The 16,713-nt window shown below is 40.2% G+C and overlaps 1 protein-coding gene across 2 annotated transcripts in view; it reads left to right on the plus strand.

Moving 5' to 3' along the window:
• Nucleotides 1-14,812, plus strand: part of KLF3 (Kruppel like factor 3) — a 29,306-nt gene extending 14,494 nt beyond the window's left edge. For both annotated transcript variants that reach the window (XM_030014495.2, XM_030014505.2), the window contains exons 4-7: nucleotides 2,667-3,162; nucleotides 3,624-3,774; nucleotides 9,465-9,625; nucleotides 10,794-14,812. In XM_030014495.2, coding sequence (XP_029870355.1) covers nucleotides 2,667-3,162; nucleotides 3,624-3,774; nucleotides 9,465-9,625; nucleotides 10,794-10,975 — 990 coding nt within the window. In that variant the 3' untranslated portion in view covers nucleotides 10,976-14,812. The remainder of the gene's footprint in view (nucleotides 1-2,666; nucleotides 3,163-3,623; nucleotides 3,775-9,464; nucleotides 9,626-10,793) is intronic.
• The last annotated feature ends 1,901 nt before the right edge of the window (nucleotides 14,813-16,713 follow it).

The raw sequence follows: 16,713 nt of genomic DNA on the forward strand, positions 1-16,713 counted from the left end.
AATAGTGTAAGAAGGTAAGCAGGTTCTTCACCTGTTCCTGTTTTTCTAAGAGGCTGGCTAAATTTTAAAGTTAAATTCATAGGGTTATGTAGTTTATAAAATGAATTGCTTCGAAATTCAGCAGATACTCTCCTCTTCATTGTTCTAGCATCCATCTGAACTTTTTCACCCTTTTTCTTCCCAACACAGAGAATTTGTCGCACCACATTTTCCTATCACAACTTTATCTGCAGTTCAGATAGAAACATAGGAATTAAAATTGCAGGAGGAAGAAAAGTTTAGAAAAATGATTCAGCTTCCCCAAACTGCCAGAAAAAATAGCTGATGTTAAATCTGTGCCAGCTTAATTACAACAATTAAAACCTTCTATGCAAAATAATGCAAGGCATATGGGTTAAAATACCAAGTCCCTAAAATAATAACTTCTTAAAAACATGACTATTTTCTTCCTAATTCCTGGAAAATATTTCTTCCTTGTCTAAATATATTTTACTTAACTTTTCTAGTTTACAGTTCTCTGCACAACGTTTTAATAGTTTGGTATTTTTTCAACACAAACCTGGTGTTACTTGAAGAGTTGCAAGAGTTGCTGTTTATATATAAAGGTTGCAGCTTGGAGATGCTTTGTTCTTTAATAGAGTCGTTGACCAAAAACATTCCCTAAGATTTAAATTGCATAGGGATTCTTTTTCCTTTCTAGTATTCTTGCAATGGAAGAAATGTTCGTAGGTAGTGACCTTGTGATCATCCCTGACAACCTTGCAGCACTGTAAATGCACTGATGCTTAATGGTGGAACATTTACAGTTTGTTGAAGCCGAGTAGACTTTGTACTGGCAACCAGTAATGGCAATTTTAACAGAAGTACTTAGTATCTCTTATGTGTTTAAATTTTGAATTTTTGCCTATGCCCATAACTTGATCAGATTTAGTAGATATTAAGTACTGTTAAATATTAAACTCTATCAATATTCAGTAGCCTTCATCACTTAGAATGTTAATAATTTCGTCACTGGGCTCAGCAATGGTGGCAAATCTATAGAGCTTGTTTTAGTCAGCACTGCTTGCAATAAAGGTATTTTAGTAGAATTCTGAGGAACCAATTACCATTGAAGATGAACATTTTTATAGATTGAATTTGTAAGAATAGTCATAAAGAGAATAAATGAAGTTTCAGAGGTTTTAATGTAATGTTTACTGTTTGAAGATTAATCACCATTGTGTATGCTGCTTTATTTGAGTATTTTGTGGAATAGGTGACTCAGCTTTGTTTTATCACAGTGGTATGAATGCAGGAAAATTTAATACTTTATAAACTCACTGTTTCAAACAGTAACTGAAAAAAAGAAAAATACGTTTCTGTCATTTTGCAAAAATACTTTTAGTTAATGTTGACATTTAAAATCAACTAACTATTCCTCACAGGCAAGACAGAGGTAAGAAATCAGGAAGATGTATTGCTAGAAGTTTTCACCCTGGGAAGAAAATAATTGAAATGTCATGGAAATTATTGTATAAAAATACAATAGTTTTATACTTCTACTCTGTTTCACTTTCTACCATTTTGAATATTTTTTTTAACCCCACTTATCAAGGTCTTTTTGGTGCCAAAGAATTCAGCAGTTTTTCAATATTGGTGCGAAACTGCTTAGCCTTAATGTGAAGCTTTACTTACCTAGAATCCAAAGATAGCATTTCATTTCAAAAAATTTACAACATCTAAAGGCTAAAAAACTGTGTGGATTGCATTTTCTGTGTCTATCTGCTATGTTAGAACATCGCATTGGGTTCCATTTTAAGTTACCTCAGTTTTCAACACTTCTAAAATGCAAAATCAATCTGGATAGTTGTTTAATAATACTATACTCTGCAATAATTGTTAATACTTCTTGGTTTACAAAAATTGTTTCCACTAAAATATGAAGATCGTCACGTAGGTCAAGATTAGCTTCAGGGTTTATATGATCTTGTAATGAGAACTGCTAGCGACCATTAACAGGAATATTCTTCCAACATGCCAAATGTTTATCTTTATACCAGTTTTCCAAAATCAGACGGGCTAGTTAGCTGCTTTATTTCTCAAACAAAAAAAAAAAAAAAGTTTAGAATTTACCTTTTGCACTCTTATCACCCATTGCTTATATAGTTCAGCTGTGTGTTTTTTATTGCTTGTGGGGTTCAGATACGTAATTTCTTGCTTTAGTGGTGATTGCTTTCCAATTACTTAAGCAGTTGATTGGGACCCATTACTTGCAATTCTAAGTCCAATTTAACTCCCCTCTTGCTTGACTTCATGATCTTCAGTATACAGTTATATGCTGGGCACAGCACCATGTATCTCCCAGGTCAGTTAAGTAATGTGCAGCTTAGTGTATGAAAAGCAGTTTTTAAGGGAGAAAAAGAGTTGAATAAGCCTTGAGGATTTGTTTTCATCATCTGTTTTACATTGCTTCCAAAACAGTTAGTGAATCAGTACTTGAATAACTTCCTTTGTGTGAAATCTTAGGCTTTATTTAATTCACTTTTATTCAGAAAGTACATTGAAGTGCCTTCTTGAAACTTTTTCATTTTGCCTCAGTTTTATTAGCTGCCTTTCTTTTTCAGCAGTAATTGTGTGTGTGTTGATTTATTATTTTATTTTCTTTATTTTTTTCCTACTCCTGACAGTCATACCCGTCCAATTACATGGACCAAATGAAGCCAAACAAATACAGCGTCATTTACTCTACACCGAGTATGTTGCACAATAAATTCTACTCAAACCCCGAAGGACTATCAAATGGAATCCAGATGGAGCCAGTAGACCTTACAGTGAACAAACGTAGCTCACCACCTTCAACTGGAAGTTCTCCTTCCCCCTTAAAATTTCAGACTGTGCATAGGAGAACTTCACCTGGATTGACTCTGTCCTCACCCAGCTCACCTCTCAGTAAATTCACACCATCACCCCCAGGAGTACAGCCTATTTCCATGCCAATAACAATCCCACCTGTAATGGCAGCCGCTCTTTCACGCCACGGACTGAGAAGCCCTGGAATACTCCCAGTTATACAGCCTGTTGTGGTCCAGCCAGTTCCTTTTATGTATGCTCCCCATCTTCAGCAGCCCATCATGGTGTCCACAGTTCTTGCAGATGAGATGGAAACTCCAAGTAGCATGCAAGGTTGGTGTTGTCAGAGTTTCTTCTTTATGCCATCTCATCCTGAGAAAATAACTGTATATCCAAGCACTTTTTTGTGTGTTTTTCACATTTTAGGAAATGGAACATAATTCCTGTTCTTCTAAAATATACAGGCATAGAATTTATTGTGTAAATATTTTACCAAACTTACCAAGTTCTGTTCTGATTTATACCTGCATAAAGTTATTTACCTACTGAGATTTATCTACTGACTGATAAAAATGTTGGACTGATGAAAACGAAGAGAATTGTTTTACATCATAGTTCATCAGGAGGTAGACTAAAATGGGAAGATTTTGTATTTTAGCATAAATTCTTGCACTAAATATAGAGCTGGGGGATTTCTGTTGTTTTAGCTGTAGATTTTTACATACAGTTTTTATTTCCATAACTCTCCGTATTTTTGATGTGTTGCTTTCCCTCTCCTACCCTCCCCCATACAGTGCCTGTCATTGAGTCTTATGAGAAGCCTACACTGAAGAAAACAATCAAAGTAGAGCCAGGAAGCGAACCATCGAAGACTGACTTCTATCCTGAACAAATGTCGCCTCCAATGATGACCTCATTGTCTCCCCAGCAAGTAATGTTGCAAGAGTAAGTAGCTAACTACTTGGGAATACTAACTAGTCCCAAGATCAGCAGAAGAATGAAAAGAGTTCATTGCAGCAGTTACCAATTTTGAAGGGGGGGGGGAAGTGTTGCTGTGCTTTAGAACATGTGATAAAATACAGAAAAACATCATTCCCCCACCACTGCCACTGTGAAATGTGATTTCAATGTTTTTTTCTTCTTTAGCAGTACAGGAGTTGATACGTATTTATACATTGCAACCACATAGATTTGCCACTTAATATAATGCATTTCTAAAGTAATGTTAGTCCCTATCCTACAATTTACTGAAAGTAGAAATCCCAATAAGCCAGTGAGACCTGTTTATGTAAAACCAGCAGCAAACTGGAAAGATACTGTAAAGACATTGCATACTGATCTCTGTATTTATGTTACCTAAAATACCTTTCTTTAAAAAGATTCTTGTGACTTTCTTTTCTTGGAGGACCTCTTTGTCTTTTAAAAAATGTTGGCTACTTGGTGGAAAGAACCCCCTCAGGCCTACAAGTTCTGCATATATCGAGTGAAATTCCACGTTTACCTAAGACCGTTGTTCCGTAGGAGGTTTTTTTGGCAGCTTAAGTAGTTCCTGAAGTTCACTCTCCTCCCAGCCATTTGTTTCCACCCCAGTCAGTACCAACTCATTGTGCTGGTACAACTGTAACTGGGGCCACTGCATGAACTGGATCACAGATCTAACAGGATTTAAAACAGTCCTGTTTACAGAAGGCGTAGCAAGGGCTAGAAAGAAGTAGTGAGGTCTGGGGCAGAAACTTATTAATTGGAAATAGTAAAGATTTTTCAGGAAGTACCTGAGGAGCCATGGGCACCCTTCCATTTCCTGTTTTCCTAGGCAAAATTCTGTCAACTTAACCAAAATCATGAAATGGCCCAGAGCCCAGCTCATCCTTCAGCAGGCACTGCTCTGGGCAGGCATGCAGGCTGCCGGCATGGCTATGGCAGGAGCTGAAGCTGGGAACTCAGCTGGGCTCACAGTACATGACCTCAGAATCCATTTCTGCCCTTTCTTCCTGCTCACCATCGCCCTCAGAGTGGTTGTATGAGACCTCACCTCCTAGAGTGGGGAAAAAGGGCTCCAAGCCAGACTCCCAAAACAGGTGTGTGAATGCGGGGCGATTCAGAAAGAGAGAGAAAGCATGAGATGGGCAGTCTCCTGCGTTCCCTTCAGAAGGCAGCCTCTTCCTCATGCTCATGACTGTTCCCAGGTTAGAAGGCACGCTGTGGCTCCAAAGCTAATTACATTCTGCATAGCCTTCTTGTGGGCACCCCTCCTCATTTTCAGGTCTCTAACCAGCTTAGATGCAGCTTCTAGACTGCAGGCTCTTTGCAGTTAACTAGTTGCCAGCTAGCTTTTATAAACTATATGCTGTTTATTTAAAAATAACCTTATATGTTTTATTATAATAAACATAAAATAAAATAGTAAACATCCATGTTTACTAGGTGGTTACTTATCTTCCATAATGGACCTACCACATAAGGGAGTCAGGTCTGCATGTACTTGGAACTAACTTCTGCTAGGTCAGGACTATGAAATGGTTCGGTTTACTTTTGTCCTTTGTTAGGCCTCTTTAACAAGAGCAAACCAGTAAGTGCTGTTCCTGGCTGATGCCACACCCTTCCTCCAGGGCTGAGACTTCTGCAGACTTGTCACCTGCATTAATGATTTGCATTAATTATTTCCCAATGAGTCCAGTTTCCACAGGAAACCCTTCCGCTGAGCAAAGAATATAAAATTTGGTGTAACGTGTAGGTAGTGTTGTCACAAAAAACATTTGAATAGTCCATGTTTCCAAAGCATCTCCTCTGCTTGCCCGTGCAGAGCATTATGTTTATGGAGACCCTGTCCTCACATTGTAATGGCTTAAATTGCTTCCTAGCTGTCCTGTAGAGCTGCAGTTCTTGCTCATTCCTAAAGACAGCCCTTTCAAGTTCACATTCTGCTGTATCCGCAACAAGAAGTTTGTAAATGGTAGTTTTCATCTTTTTATCATTTAAAAAAAATATAGAGACAAATCACACAAGTTATAAGATGAGAGACCTAGACCTTTATAAAATTTCCTGTTGTCTCACAGCTTCATCAGCCTCTCTCTGCATTATGAGCTATAGTTAGGCAATGATTTTTTTATCATTTTTCATAGGTTCCAACTGCCCAGAGTGCACTATTCAGACACATAAGCTACATTAAAGGGGCATAGGAAACCTTCAGTCTCACTTTTAAGTGACTGATTTTGCTTTAGTGTTAATTTTTGGCATACACATTATGTACATAATGTTGGTGGCATTTCTGTAGGGATTTTTGGACTTTCTAGTATGTCTGATAATTGGCATAACTATACAGTTATTTCTAAAATCAAACTTGAGGTAATAATCTCTGACCAAATATAAGAAGCCTCATTAACGTCATATTTTCTTGTGGGTGCAAGTGTCGAAGTCTATAACTCATGCTGTCAACATAGTATGGTCTTGGTAAAGAAGGGGAAAAAGCTGTTGAAACTGTAACGTGATTTTTGGAAGATACTCTTGCTTATTAAAGAATGACGCTTAAATGGTTAGACTTAGGTGAATTTGTATCTGGTTGTGTAAGAGGGAATGAAAGAATTAGGGCTGTGCTTTTGTTATTGGCACTTCCTTAATGTTACTCTGATTTTTGACACCACCTTAACCATTTTTTAAAACTGCCACACCCTATCTGATTATTGATAACATTCCATAGTCTTGCCAGCCTCCTTTCCTCTAAAGGGAAAATGAGACACAGACAAATTCTCATCGGTTTTTTTACACGCTCTTAGATTGAAAACCATCACAAACAGTGTACAGCCAATATCCTTTTTCCTCCCTTTTTCCAGATGTCCAGGACTAGCCCCCACACATAGGTATTTAAACCAAGTTTGCTTGCTGTCCTAAGCCAGAGCTTCTCCAAAAAGACTGGTATGCAACAGTGTTAAAACTGCGCATTGCTTTAGAGAAGCATTTATTTGGAAGCTAAAAGCCTGCCTTTCTTATTTAAGTATGTACATCTGTGTCTAACATCAGCATCTGGGGTTTCCCGCCATTACAGTATTTTTAGCTAGATTTAATGTGTACTTGAAGAGTACATCACTCAACAGTCACAGAAACACCTAAGAAAGAGAATTTGGCTCCAGATTTCAAGCTTGTAACTGTAATAAAAGAATTAATAACAGAATTAAACTTTTCCCACATCAGTAATTCCCATCCTGCTGCTGTAGAGAGTAATAGAAATTTTTTTCCTTTTTAAACCATGCACGAGATTTTCTGTCTTTAGCACATGCCCTTTATTTTGCTGAGAGGAGTAGGTATTCAGTTTCTGAAAATGAGGCGCTAAAGGAACTTGGTTTAAGTAACTAAGACAACCTAGCGTTATAAAATGTAATTCGATGGGTAAAGAAATGTGAAATACAGTAACTGAGAAAAGACGGGAGCTCTAGAAAGCTTATTTCTGTCACATGGAGGAGCTGGTTTTGCAACAGGGAATGCTAGTATCTGTACGTTGTATACTAAGTTTCAGTTAAAAGCTAAAAAATGTATTAAAAGCACTGATACAGGTCTGCTAACGAGTTGAAAAACCTTTGTGAGGTTGCGAGGTTTGTAATGCCGCTTAACTTTTTGATGAACATACTTACTTCGTTTTCTAACATTGACATGGAAGAAAGAATCAAGGTTGTCCCCAGTTCTACAGTACGGGTGTTGTTCAAACCTAACTATCCACAGTGAATGACAGCTTTTAAGAAGCACCGATATGTTTTCACATGCGTGAATGTTTTAAGTTTTTATTTGTCACAGGAGCCCATATGTATAGAATCATAGAATCATTTAGGTTGGAAAAGACCTTTAAGATCAAGTCCAGCCGTCAGCCCAACACCACCATGCCCACTAAACCATGTCCTGAAGTGCCACATCTACGTGTTTTTTGAACACCCAGGGATGGTGACTCCACCACTTCCCTGGGCAGCATGTTCCAACGCCTAACAACCCTTTCAGTAAAGAAACTTTTCCTAATATGCAACCTAAACCTCCCCTGCCGCAACTTGAGGCCATCTCCTCTCGTCTTATCTCCAGCCACCTGACAGAAGAGGCCAGCACCCACCTCACTACAACCCCCCTTCGGGTAGTTGTAGAGAGCGATAATCATAGAATCATAGAATCATTTCGGTTGGAAAAGACCTTCACGATCATCAAGTCCAACCATCATCCATGCCCACTAAACCATGTTCTGGAGTACCTTGTCTATGCGCTTTTTGAATACCTCCAGGGATGGTGACTCAACCACTTCCCTGGGCAGCCTATTCCAATGTCTGACAACCCTCTCAGTAAAGAAATTTGTCCTAATACCCAACCTAAATCTCTCTTGCCGCAACTTGAGGCCATTTCCTCTTGTCCTATCACTAGTTACTTGATAGAAGAGACCAGCACCCACCTCACTACAACCCCCCTTCAGGTAGTTGTAGAGAGGGATAAGGTCTCCCCTCAGCCTCCTTTTCTCCAGACTAAACGACCGCAGTGCCCTCAGCGGCTCCTCATAAGACTTGTGCTCCAGGCCCCTCACCAGCTCCGTTGCCCTTCTCTGGACACGCTCCAGTACCTCAATGTCTTTCCTGTAGCGAGGGGCCCAAAGCTGAACACAGTACTCGAGGTGCGGCCTCACCAGTGCCGAGTACAGGGGAACAATCACCTCCCTGCTCCTGCTGGCCACACTATTTCTGATACAGGCCAGGATGCCGTTGGCCTTCTTGGCCACCTGGGCACACCGCTGGCTCGTATTCAGCCGGCTGTCAACCAGCACGCCCAGGTCTTTCTCTGCCGGGCAGCTTTCCAGCCGCTCTTCCCCAAGCCTGTAGCGCTGCATGGGGTCACTGTGACCCAAGTGCAGGACCCGGCACTTGGCCTTGTTGAACCTCGTATGACTGGCCTCGGCCCATCGATCTAGCCTGTCCAGACCCCTCTGTAGAGCCTTAGTAGTACGTGTCTTACCTGCACTATACCTGTGGGCTTCAAAAGCAAAAAATGATGTTTATGAAGGTGGAGGGACAACTTCAGACATCCTGTGGGTGTGCCACACAGGCTAAACTCTACTTTTAGGAATTGACGTCAGTGGTATAGGGAGGCCGCACCCTCCTGCCAGCACCAAACAGGAAATTCTTAATTACTCTCTAAAGGAGTGGCTGGAACAATAAAGATCGAGTTCTGCTTTGAAACCCTAAAGATACAATTTCTTTAATAATATGGAATAGCTGTTTCCAATTACAAGTGAATTAGTTACTTTTGAAGGAAGAAGAAAAACTGTTAACAAGTACAAGAGAAGTTCACTATGAACTCATAGAGTTTGAGAAATCTGGGTTTGACTGAAAAACAGGAATTTGAAGGGGTTTTTTTCCTTCGTAAGTTTAAAAAAAGCTAGGGAGTAGTAAAAATGGCTACATCATGCCACAGAGTGAGTAAACATTTTAAAATATTACTGCTAAAATACACGAAACTTGCTAAGCCCTCTTGGAATTTTTCGACATGCGTGTAATGTTGTTCTTTCTGCCAAGAGACAAACTGGTAGTGAATAAAGGGCTCTGTCATGAATCGTATTAGCTGGGGTTTGCTGTGCTAAATGTTTTTCATTTTTAGCATTCAATTTGACTTTGCAGGAATCACCCTTCAGTTATAGTTCAGCCAGGAAAGAGACCTTTACCTGTGGAATCTCCGGACACGCAAAGAAAACGCAGAATACATCGATGTGATTATGAAGGCTGCAACAAAGTCTACACTAAAAGCTCCCATCTGAAAGCTCACAGAAGAACCCATACAGGTTTGAGCATTGCTATGCTTTTCTTTCATCGAGTCTATGGTAAAATAGTAGACTAAGCTTTTAGTTTGTGCTAATGGCCAGGTGACCACAGATGTAAATAACAAAATGACAGAAGTTAGATCTGGCATTGCGCTGAATATAATTATGGGCTGAGCAAAAGACAGAGGATGCACCAGGAAAAACCCACAGCAAAAGACTGTAAGCCAAAGCAGGATCACGGTGTATGCTGGTATGCTTTACATTCACTGGCTCTTTGCTCATTTTCTGTCCAGTTGCTTGCAGATTACTCATTCTGCACAGCCTGTAAACACCAAATCAGTTCAAATTGCACTACCTCACCTCTTACATCACTGTTAAATTTGACTGAGACTTCCATGGGAGTAGCCCATTTGCAAAAGTCTGGACCGTGTGCCAAATACAAACACATCTGCTTCATGTGGACATAATAACCACCAGTCCGATAGTGCTCTTTTCTGAGGGAGTGTTTCAGTAAACATATCCCTATCTCTGTTCTCTGCAGAAATGTTCGTCTTGGCATGCTGAATGAATATATGTACATCCAAGGTTCTTACAAAGATATGGGATGCTTTTAGGTAAAACGGAGGCCAGTTTACATCTGTCTTACATCAAGCTAGCCCTTTACCTGTTTGGCAGCACAATGGTGTTAAGGATAAGGAAGATCACATATTAGAAAGTAATGATTGAGAGAGACTTTAAGTTGAGCTACTTGTGACACTGGTGCCAGTTGCTTATACTACAGTAACTGAGAGGTCACAACAAGATTTCTGCCTGCTGTGCTGAATGGTAGCACCAGTCATTTTCCCCCAACTAATCTAGAATATGGGGTCCTGGTTTTGAAATACTTGAACAAATGCCTAAACCTTCACACTTCTGGGCTTGATGAGACAAAACAAGTGCTAATACGGCAGAGGAAGGAACAGAGAGGCAATAAAAAAATAAGTTGTGGCAGGAAACAACTTTTTGATCTGTTAACTTTGACTACACAGTTCCTAGTGCAGAGTACTCTGCAGCCCAGTGCTGTTTGGAGGCTTTTTGAGTAAGCATTAAAGTACTTGCTGAAATTCGACAAGGCAGGAGGGTAAATCTGTCAAATATTTAACTGATTTGTTTGTGTCTTAAATCCCTACTTCTGTGTTTCTTTTTCCAGGTGAAAAACCATACAAATGCACTTGGGAGGGGTGCACGTGGAAGTTTGCTCGTTCTGATGAACTAACGCGGCATTTCCGCAAGCATACAGGAATCAAACCTTTTCAGTGCCCAGACTGTGACCGTAGCTTTTCACGTTCGGACCATCTTGCTCTTCACAGAAAACGCCACATGCTAGTCTGAATGTCTTCTGTCCCTGACTTCTGTCACACTTTTTTTTTTTTTTTTTACACATGCATTTTAGTTTGGATTCAGCTGGTCTGAATCTCTGAGTTTATACCATTAAAAGCTTACGTATGGTCAGTAACAGATGTTATCTAACCCTTCTATGTCCTTGCCACGGGTCAGACCTAAAGAATGTGAACACTTTTTTTTTTTTCTCCTGGGGATGCTAAGCAAACCCTTTCTGCAGACAGTATGTTTAATGTATTCCATTGTGAATAAGGGAATTTGTAAACTAACAGCTTTTGTTGGTTTCTTCATATAATCAACCCAGCATATACTGATAAACTAGTAAATGTTATTGAATATCCAAAATGCTAGTCCTTGCCAGAGACTTTTATTTATGTGCCCTGTAAAGGATACACTCTTATTTTATGCTCAACAATGCAATGAATGGACTCTCCCAACGGTGTTGATTTCTGCAATATGGTTAACACAACAGTTTTTCTTAGAAAGACACCTGATTTAGAAATCCCCTCTGCCCACACAGTGAATAACACTGTAGAAATAAATCTAAGCATTATAATTACTTTACAGAAAGATTGAGTCATAGTATCATTTACCCCGGTCAAGAAGAAAAAATTGGCAGGAATTGGTCTGTACATAATATTGTGCATCTAAACCAATGTCATCAGTCCTCTGTATTATAGTGTAGTATATATCTTTGGTTTTATTGCATAACGCCCTGGTGGATTTGTTAAACGAAGACCTTGTGTGACACTGTATGTCTGGTTTCTGTGCAAGTGTATGGATAGAACACACATGGTACTCTCCTATGACATGGCATTAGATGATACTTGTAGAAACCTACCACACCTCATTTCAGGGATATAGACTGTCCCTCTACAATCACTCCCCTACATTTCCTCTAAATAATTTTTTCTCTTTGCTGGACCTCAGAAAATAGCAATCGTTACATAAGAAATACTCCAAACTGTATTGTTGTGAGTGCGTGCCACTTTAGTACATTACAGTATTTAAAATTATTAATCCACAATATTTTTATGAGAAGATGGCATCAGATATGAAGCACTTCCGATGATAAATTGAGCCATGTATCTGTTTTGGATAAAAACGTATACCAAATCATCCTTTTGATAACTCTGATTTGTGACTCTGGTAGTCTCTCAACGGTAGGTAGACGAAGCTTTCCTGTGGATGTGTCTTGCATTAAAGTATCACATCAGCCAGTCTTAACACCCATGTCAGCAAATACAACTCAATAGATAAAATAAACTGAATTCAAGCAACCTGCAGTTGACCCTAGAAATGTTCCTGCCTCTGAAAGCCTGCTGAAAGGAAGGTTTCTGTCTTTATTAGCTGGCAGACTTCATGGTACTGCAAGGAAACAGGATGTATTTCCCTAGGCTCTCAAACACTGGTGCTGTTTTCTTCTTTGCCCTATGTAAGCTAAACACCATCCCCTGCAAACTCAACATACTAAAGTCAGATTTTCATGCTCTTGGAAAAACCTGCTCGGAAAATGGAGGGTTGAGAGGAGGAGGAGTTTCATTAAACTCTCCAGGAGGAGGCAGGTGGAGTGTCCATCTGCAGGTGGGTATATTTGAGCTTATGGAGCAGGTAGGCTGTGCTGCCACGTCCTGTGGAGTCCAACAGCAAACTGGAAGAATCTTGCAGATGGAAGAGTGTGAGTGCAAAGAGCCTTCCCTTCGTGATAGGGGTTTGCCAGCTGTTCTGCTGAGGCCCTCATACCCACAGAGTTGGAGAGGAGAAAAACGCTCCTACAGCGGTTGCTGTAAAACGGAAAGTATTGTTCCAGTTGTTTAACAAAGCTTACATGTAGGAGTATGGAACCGGCTATTTAAGGAGTAGAGCCCTGAACATGTGCTCTACAAAGGGGAGGACAGGGATTTGCAAAGCAGGGCTGGAAACAGTGCTGCAAAGCTTTTGTGAGGAAGATCCATATGCTCTGTTACAGCACTTCACTAGGACTGAGGGAAGTTATGCCAGATCTTATAACTGGCCCTCATCTGCTTATCTATGGAGCTGAAAATCCTAGGGAGATTAATCAAGCCTTTCTTTGGTAGGCCAGGTTGTTACTAACATTGAGGAACTTGCAGAGAAGAGAATGATATTAATGAGCAGCTGTTCTAGAATGGGGGGTTTGGGTGGATATTTTTATTGTCAGTGGTAGCAGAATTGGCCTTCATTAGGCTCTAGGTTTTAGTGGCAGTTCCGTGAATGCAGACACATCGCTGACCGAGAGGCTGTGTGGAGTCCCCGTAGCAACAGTCACAAGTCTACAGACATTTAGTATCCTGGGATGAAAATAATTATCTATTATATTCTAGGGAAAAAAGCAGATGAGATCCTATAGACATAAGCAGCTTAATGGCAACTGGTCCCATTTTTAGCTTAACAAATGCAAATGCATGAAATTTGGCATGTTTAAAGAACATTTCTTTCCAATGCTCTATTTCTCTTTTAAGGCTTTCACAAAATATTTTCTTTAATTTTTTAAATTTTTTTTTTATTAGAACTCTAAAATCAAGTACTCTAAAAGTAGGAGTTCTTTGTAACTAAGAGTTACTCTGGAGAATTTAAGCTAAGTTATTTGTCATGTTCGTTCATTAGCTTGTGTACCTTTTTCCTGAAAATATTTATGCTAATCATGGGGACATATACAGTGGAGATTCAATAGAACTTTAAAATATCTTTATCCATGTGCCTTGTGATTTAGAACTACAGAAATTTAAATATTAAATATAAATATTTGGCATTATTTCATGTAAATGCCTTGCTTACAGGATATTTCACTTGTGTCTGTGGTGTCTTTTTGTGGGATGTCAAAGTCAAACAAATACACTTTCATCTTTCAGCTGAAAATGTGAATTTACATCTTCTTAACTGGCTCATTGATTCATTTTAGCAAATTTTGATTTGAGGGATATCTTGTAATTTTTAAATATACACAACTAAATACTTTTTTAAAGCCAGTCCTTCCATCTTTGCCCTAAAGAGAAGCCAGTTTAGATATAAAGATAGAAAACCCTTGTCCTGCAGCACATGTATATTTAAAAACCCCACCTTTTTCCCTAGCAGTATTGCACTGTGCAGTGTGTAACAAGTAATACTGTTTTGCTAAAATGTGCCTGTTCAAGCCATTTGATTATAATAAATTACTAGTTTCTAAGACAATCGCAAAAAGCTAAGCAGGTATTAATGTGTGTGGCTTTATTTAAATATACACTGCTACTCTGCAGTGATATTCCTAATGCCACATCTTGTCCAAACACGTTGTTGTCTCTGTCAAGGTTAGCAACATGTAGATGAATACAAATCCTTTTCTATAAAAAATTAGAAAGCATTTTACATATCTTAAGAGGGCTACACCAGTTTTCATTATATTTTACAGATATTAGCACTGTTTTTTAATGTACTTTAGAGGGTCAAAATAATCTTTCTGCTTAGCATCTCTCACCTGCAAATATAGCAGGGATGTTATATTTACTTTAATACTTGTATAAACTATGCAGAAATTTTTTAATAAAATGTAATATATTTTATAAGCTAATAAGACTGAATGGGTAATTAAAGGTTTCTAGCGTGGATTACTATAACTTGCAAATACAGAGACATTTTGGTAATCTTTTCTTACTAAAGATGTGAACATTCAATGTACTTTCACTGTTTCTACTTTGGTAGTCCAATGGGAATTCAGTAATGACATTTTGTCATGTCAAACTGTGAACATAAATTTGTACTGTACAGTCCTCATACTATATTTAGTATACAGTGCGTATGTATTATACTTGTTAATAAAACCCTCGGAATATTGTTCGTGGTCACGTCGTCATACGCTGTACGGCAGAGAGCAGTGGCTCGGGTACAAGGGTCAGAGGCGTGCCGGGGGATCCCGGCCGGCTCCAGGCAGCGCGCGGGAGCCCCTGGGTTTTCGGGTGACCCTTCGGCAGCGCCCGGGCACTCTCCCCGTGGTGGGTGTCCCTGCCCCACGGGCGACCGAGGGCAGGAGCGGGTAGCACGCACACCACTTCTCGCCCCCGTGCTGGGGAAGGGGCTGTGCCCAGCACTGCGCTTGGTGGCAAACTCACAAAAGTAGTTTACTCGCTTCTGATCAGGGCGTTCTAATTCGTCCGTTGGCGGGTCTGGAGCACCAAGCACGCGAGTCTGCGGGTTTTAGCACTTGCAAAGCGGTGGTCTGGGCCTGCTCCTTTAGCCGTGCTCTACCCACACAGCCCTTTCCCAGGCCGGGGTGCCAGAGCAGACAGCGCAGACTGCCAACGCGTCGATGCGCACGAATCCGGGCGCGCTTTGCCGAGAGATGACGATGGTGATGTGTAGAGCTGCCGCAGAATGTTTTTTGTTTCTTCACGCCTCTTCAGATGCCTAAAAAGAGTGAGCCCAGTTGAATTCACTATGCATCTCTCGACACTTTCCATTCCTGCTGAGGTAACCGCATTGGGATGTTGGTCTATTGCTGCCTGGGACCCAGCAGATCAGCGTGGTGAGCGCCTACGCTATGCTGTGGTGACATACGGAAAGGAAAGGAGCTACGGCAGAAACGAGGCATAAAAATAAAACCCCGCAAACAGCAGAGAGAATGTGAGAAAATGACCGGCTTGTATTTCTTGGCGTCCTGCTCGAAAACAGGGATGGCTGGTGGTAAAGCAAGAGTCAGCGTTCCCATCATGCTGTTGAATTTACAAGGTTCACTGGTCAGCGAACCAGTTGGTATGTGCGCTCCCCAGCCTCCTGGGCGGGAGGGACGGATGACGTGGGGGCACCGAGTCCCAGCGTCACTGTGACCTGTCCTCTCGAGCCCGCACACCCCCCCAGGAGGGTCCCGCGTGTGCCGGGCTGGTCTGAGTATCTATCTCAGCTTTCCCGAGAGACAAAAGGCATTCTATGTGTTCTGGCGTGAGCCATCATTTTCAGGAAATAGTGATAATTTAATCGGCCACTGGGTGTCACCCTTAGGCTGAGAAAAAGGCAAAATTTAAGCTCACGTGATTGTACTTTAAGAAATTATTTCTTTTTTCGTGGTTAAGAAATGAAGCTGCTCCTTCTGTCTTACCTTCTATCACTGAGTCGGGTCCTGTCATGCACAGAAATCTGCTCAAGGATTCAAAACTGATCTTTGTGTCTTTAGGGCAATTTTTAGCCATAAAAACACTTTTAACATATCCTCTACAATTAAAACTCTGGCCTGGCCGAACACTGTTAACAAAGTCAATACACAATATTGCTTTCATGTGGGCTTCCAGGCCTGTGAGATCAGTGAGAGCAGCACCTGAGATCATTTTTATAAACACGGACATTAATATGACAGTATTTCAAGAGTTCAACCAGATACTCATGTCTTGCAAGTCTTGCAAACTTCTTCCCAAGAAGCAGCTCTATGAACACATTTTTTAAAAAAAAGTCTTCGACAGCATATTGCCTCATAAAAAAACAGTGAAGAAAAGCATTTGCTATGTTTGGCCAAAACAAAAAATAATCGACACTTTATGTATCCTCTGAGAGAAACAGAGTTTCAGGGGAGAAGAAAATGGAAGTTCCAACAGAGAAGAGATGAGAAACACTGTCAAATGCTAACATAAAAAAAAAAAAAATTAATCTGCTTTATCAAAGGAACTCAGAAGTGTATTTTAAGCAGCTGCAGTGTACGGTACAATAAGTAAATAAAATACTTGGCACATGCATGAAAGATTTCTGAG

This window comes from Aquila chrysaetos, chromosome 1 (assembly GCF_900496995.4).
Source record: "Aquila chrysaetos chrysaetos chromosome 1, bAquChr1.4, whole genome shotgun sequence".
NCBI classification, from domain to species: domain Eukaryota; kingdom Metazoa; phylum Chordata; class Aves; order Accipitriformes; family Accipitridae; genus Aquila; species Aquila chrysaetos.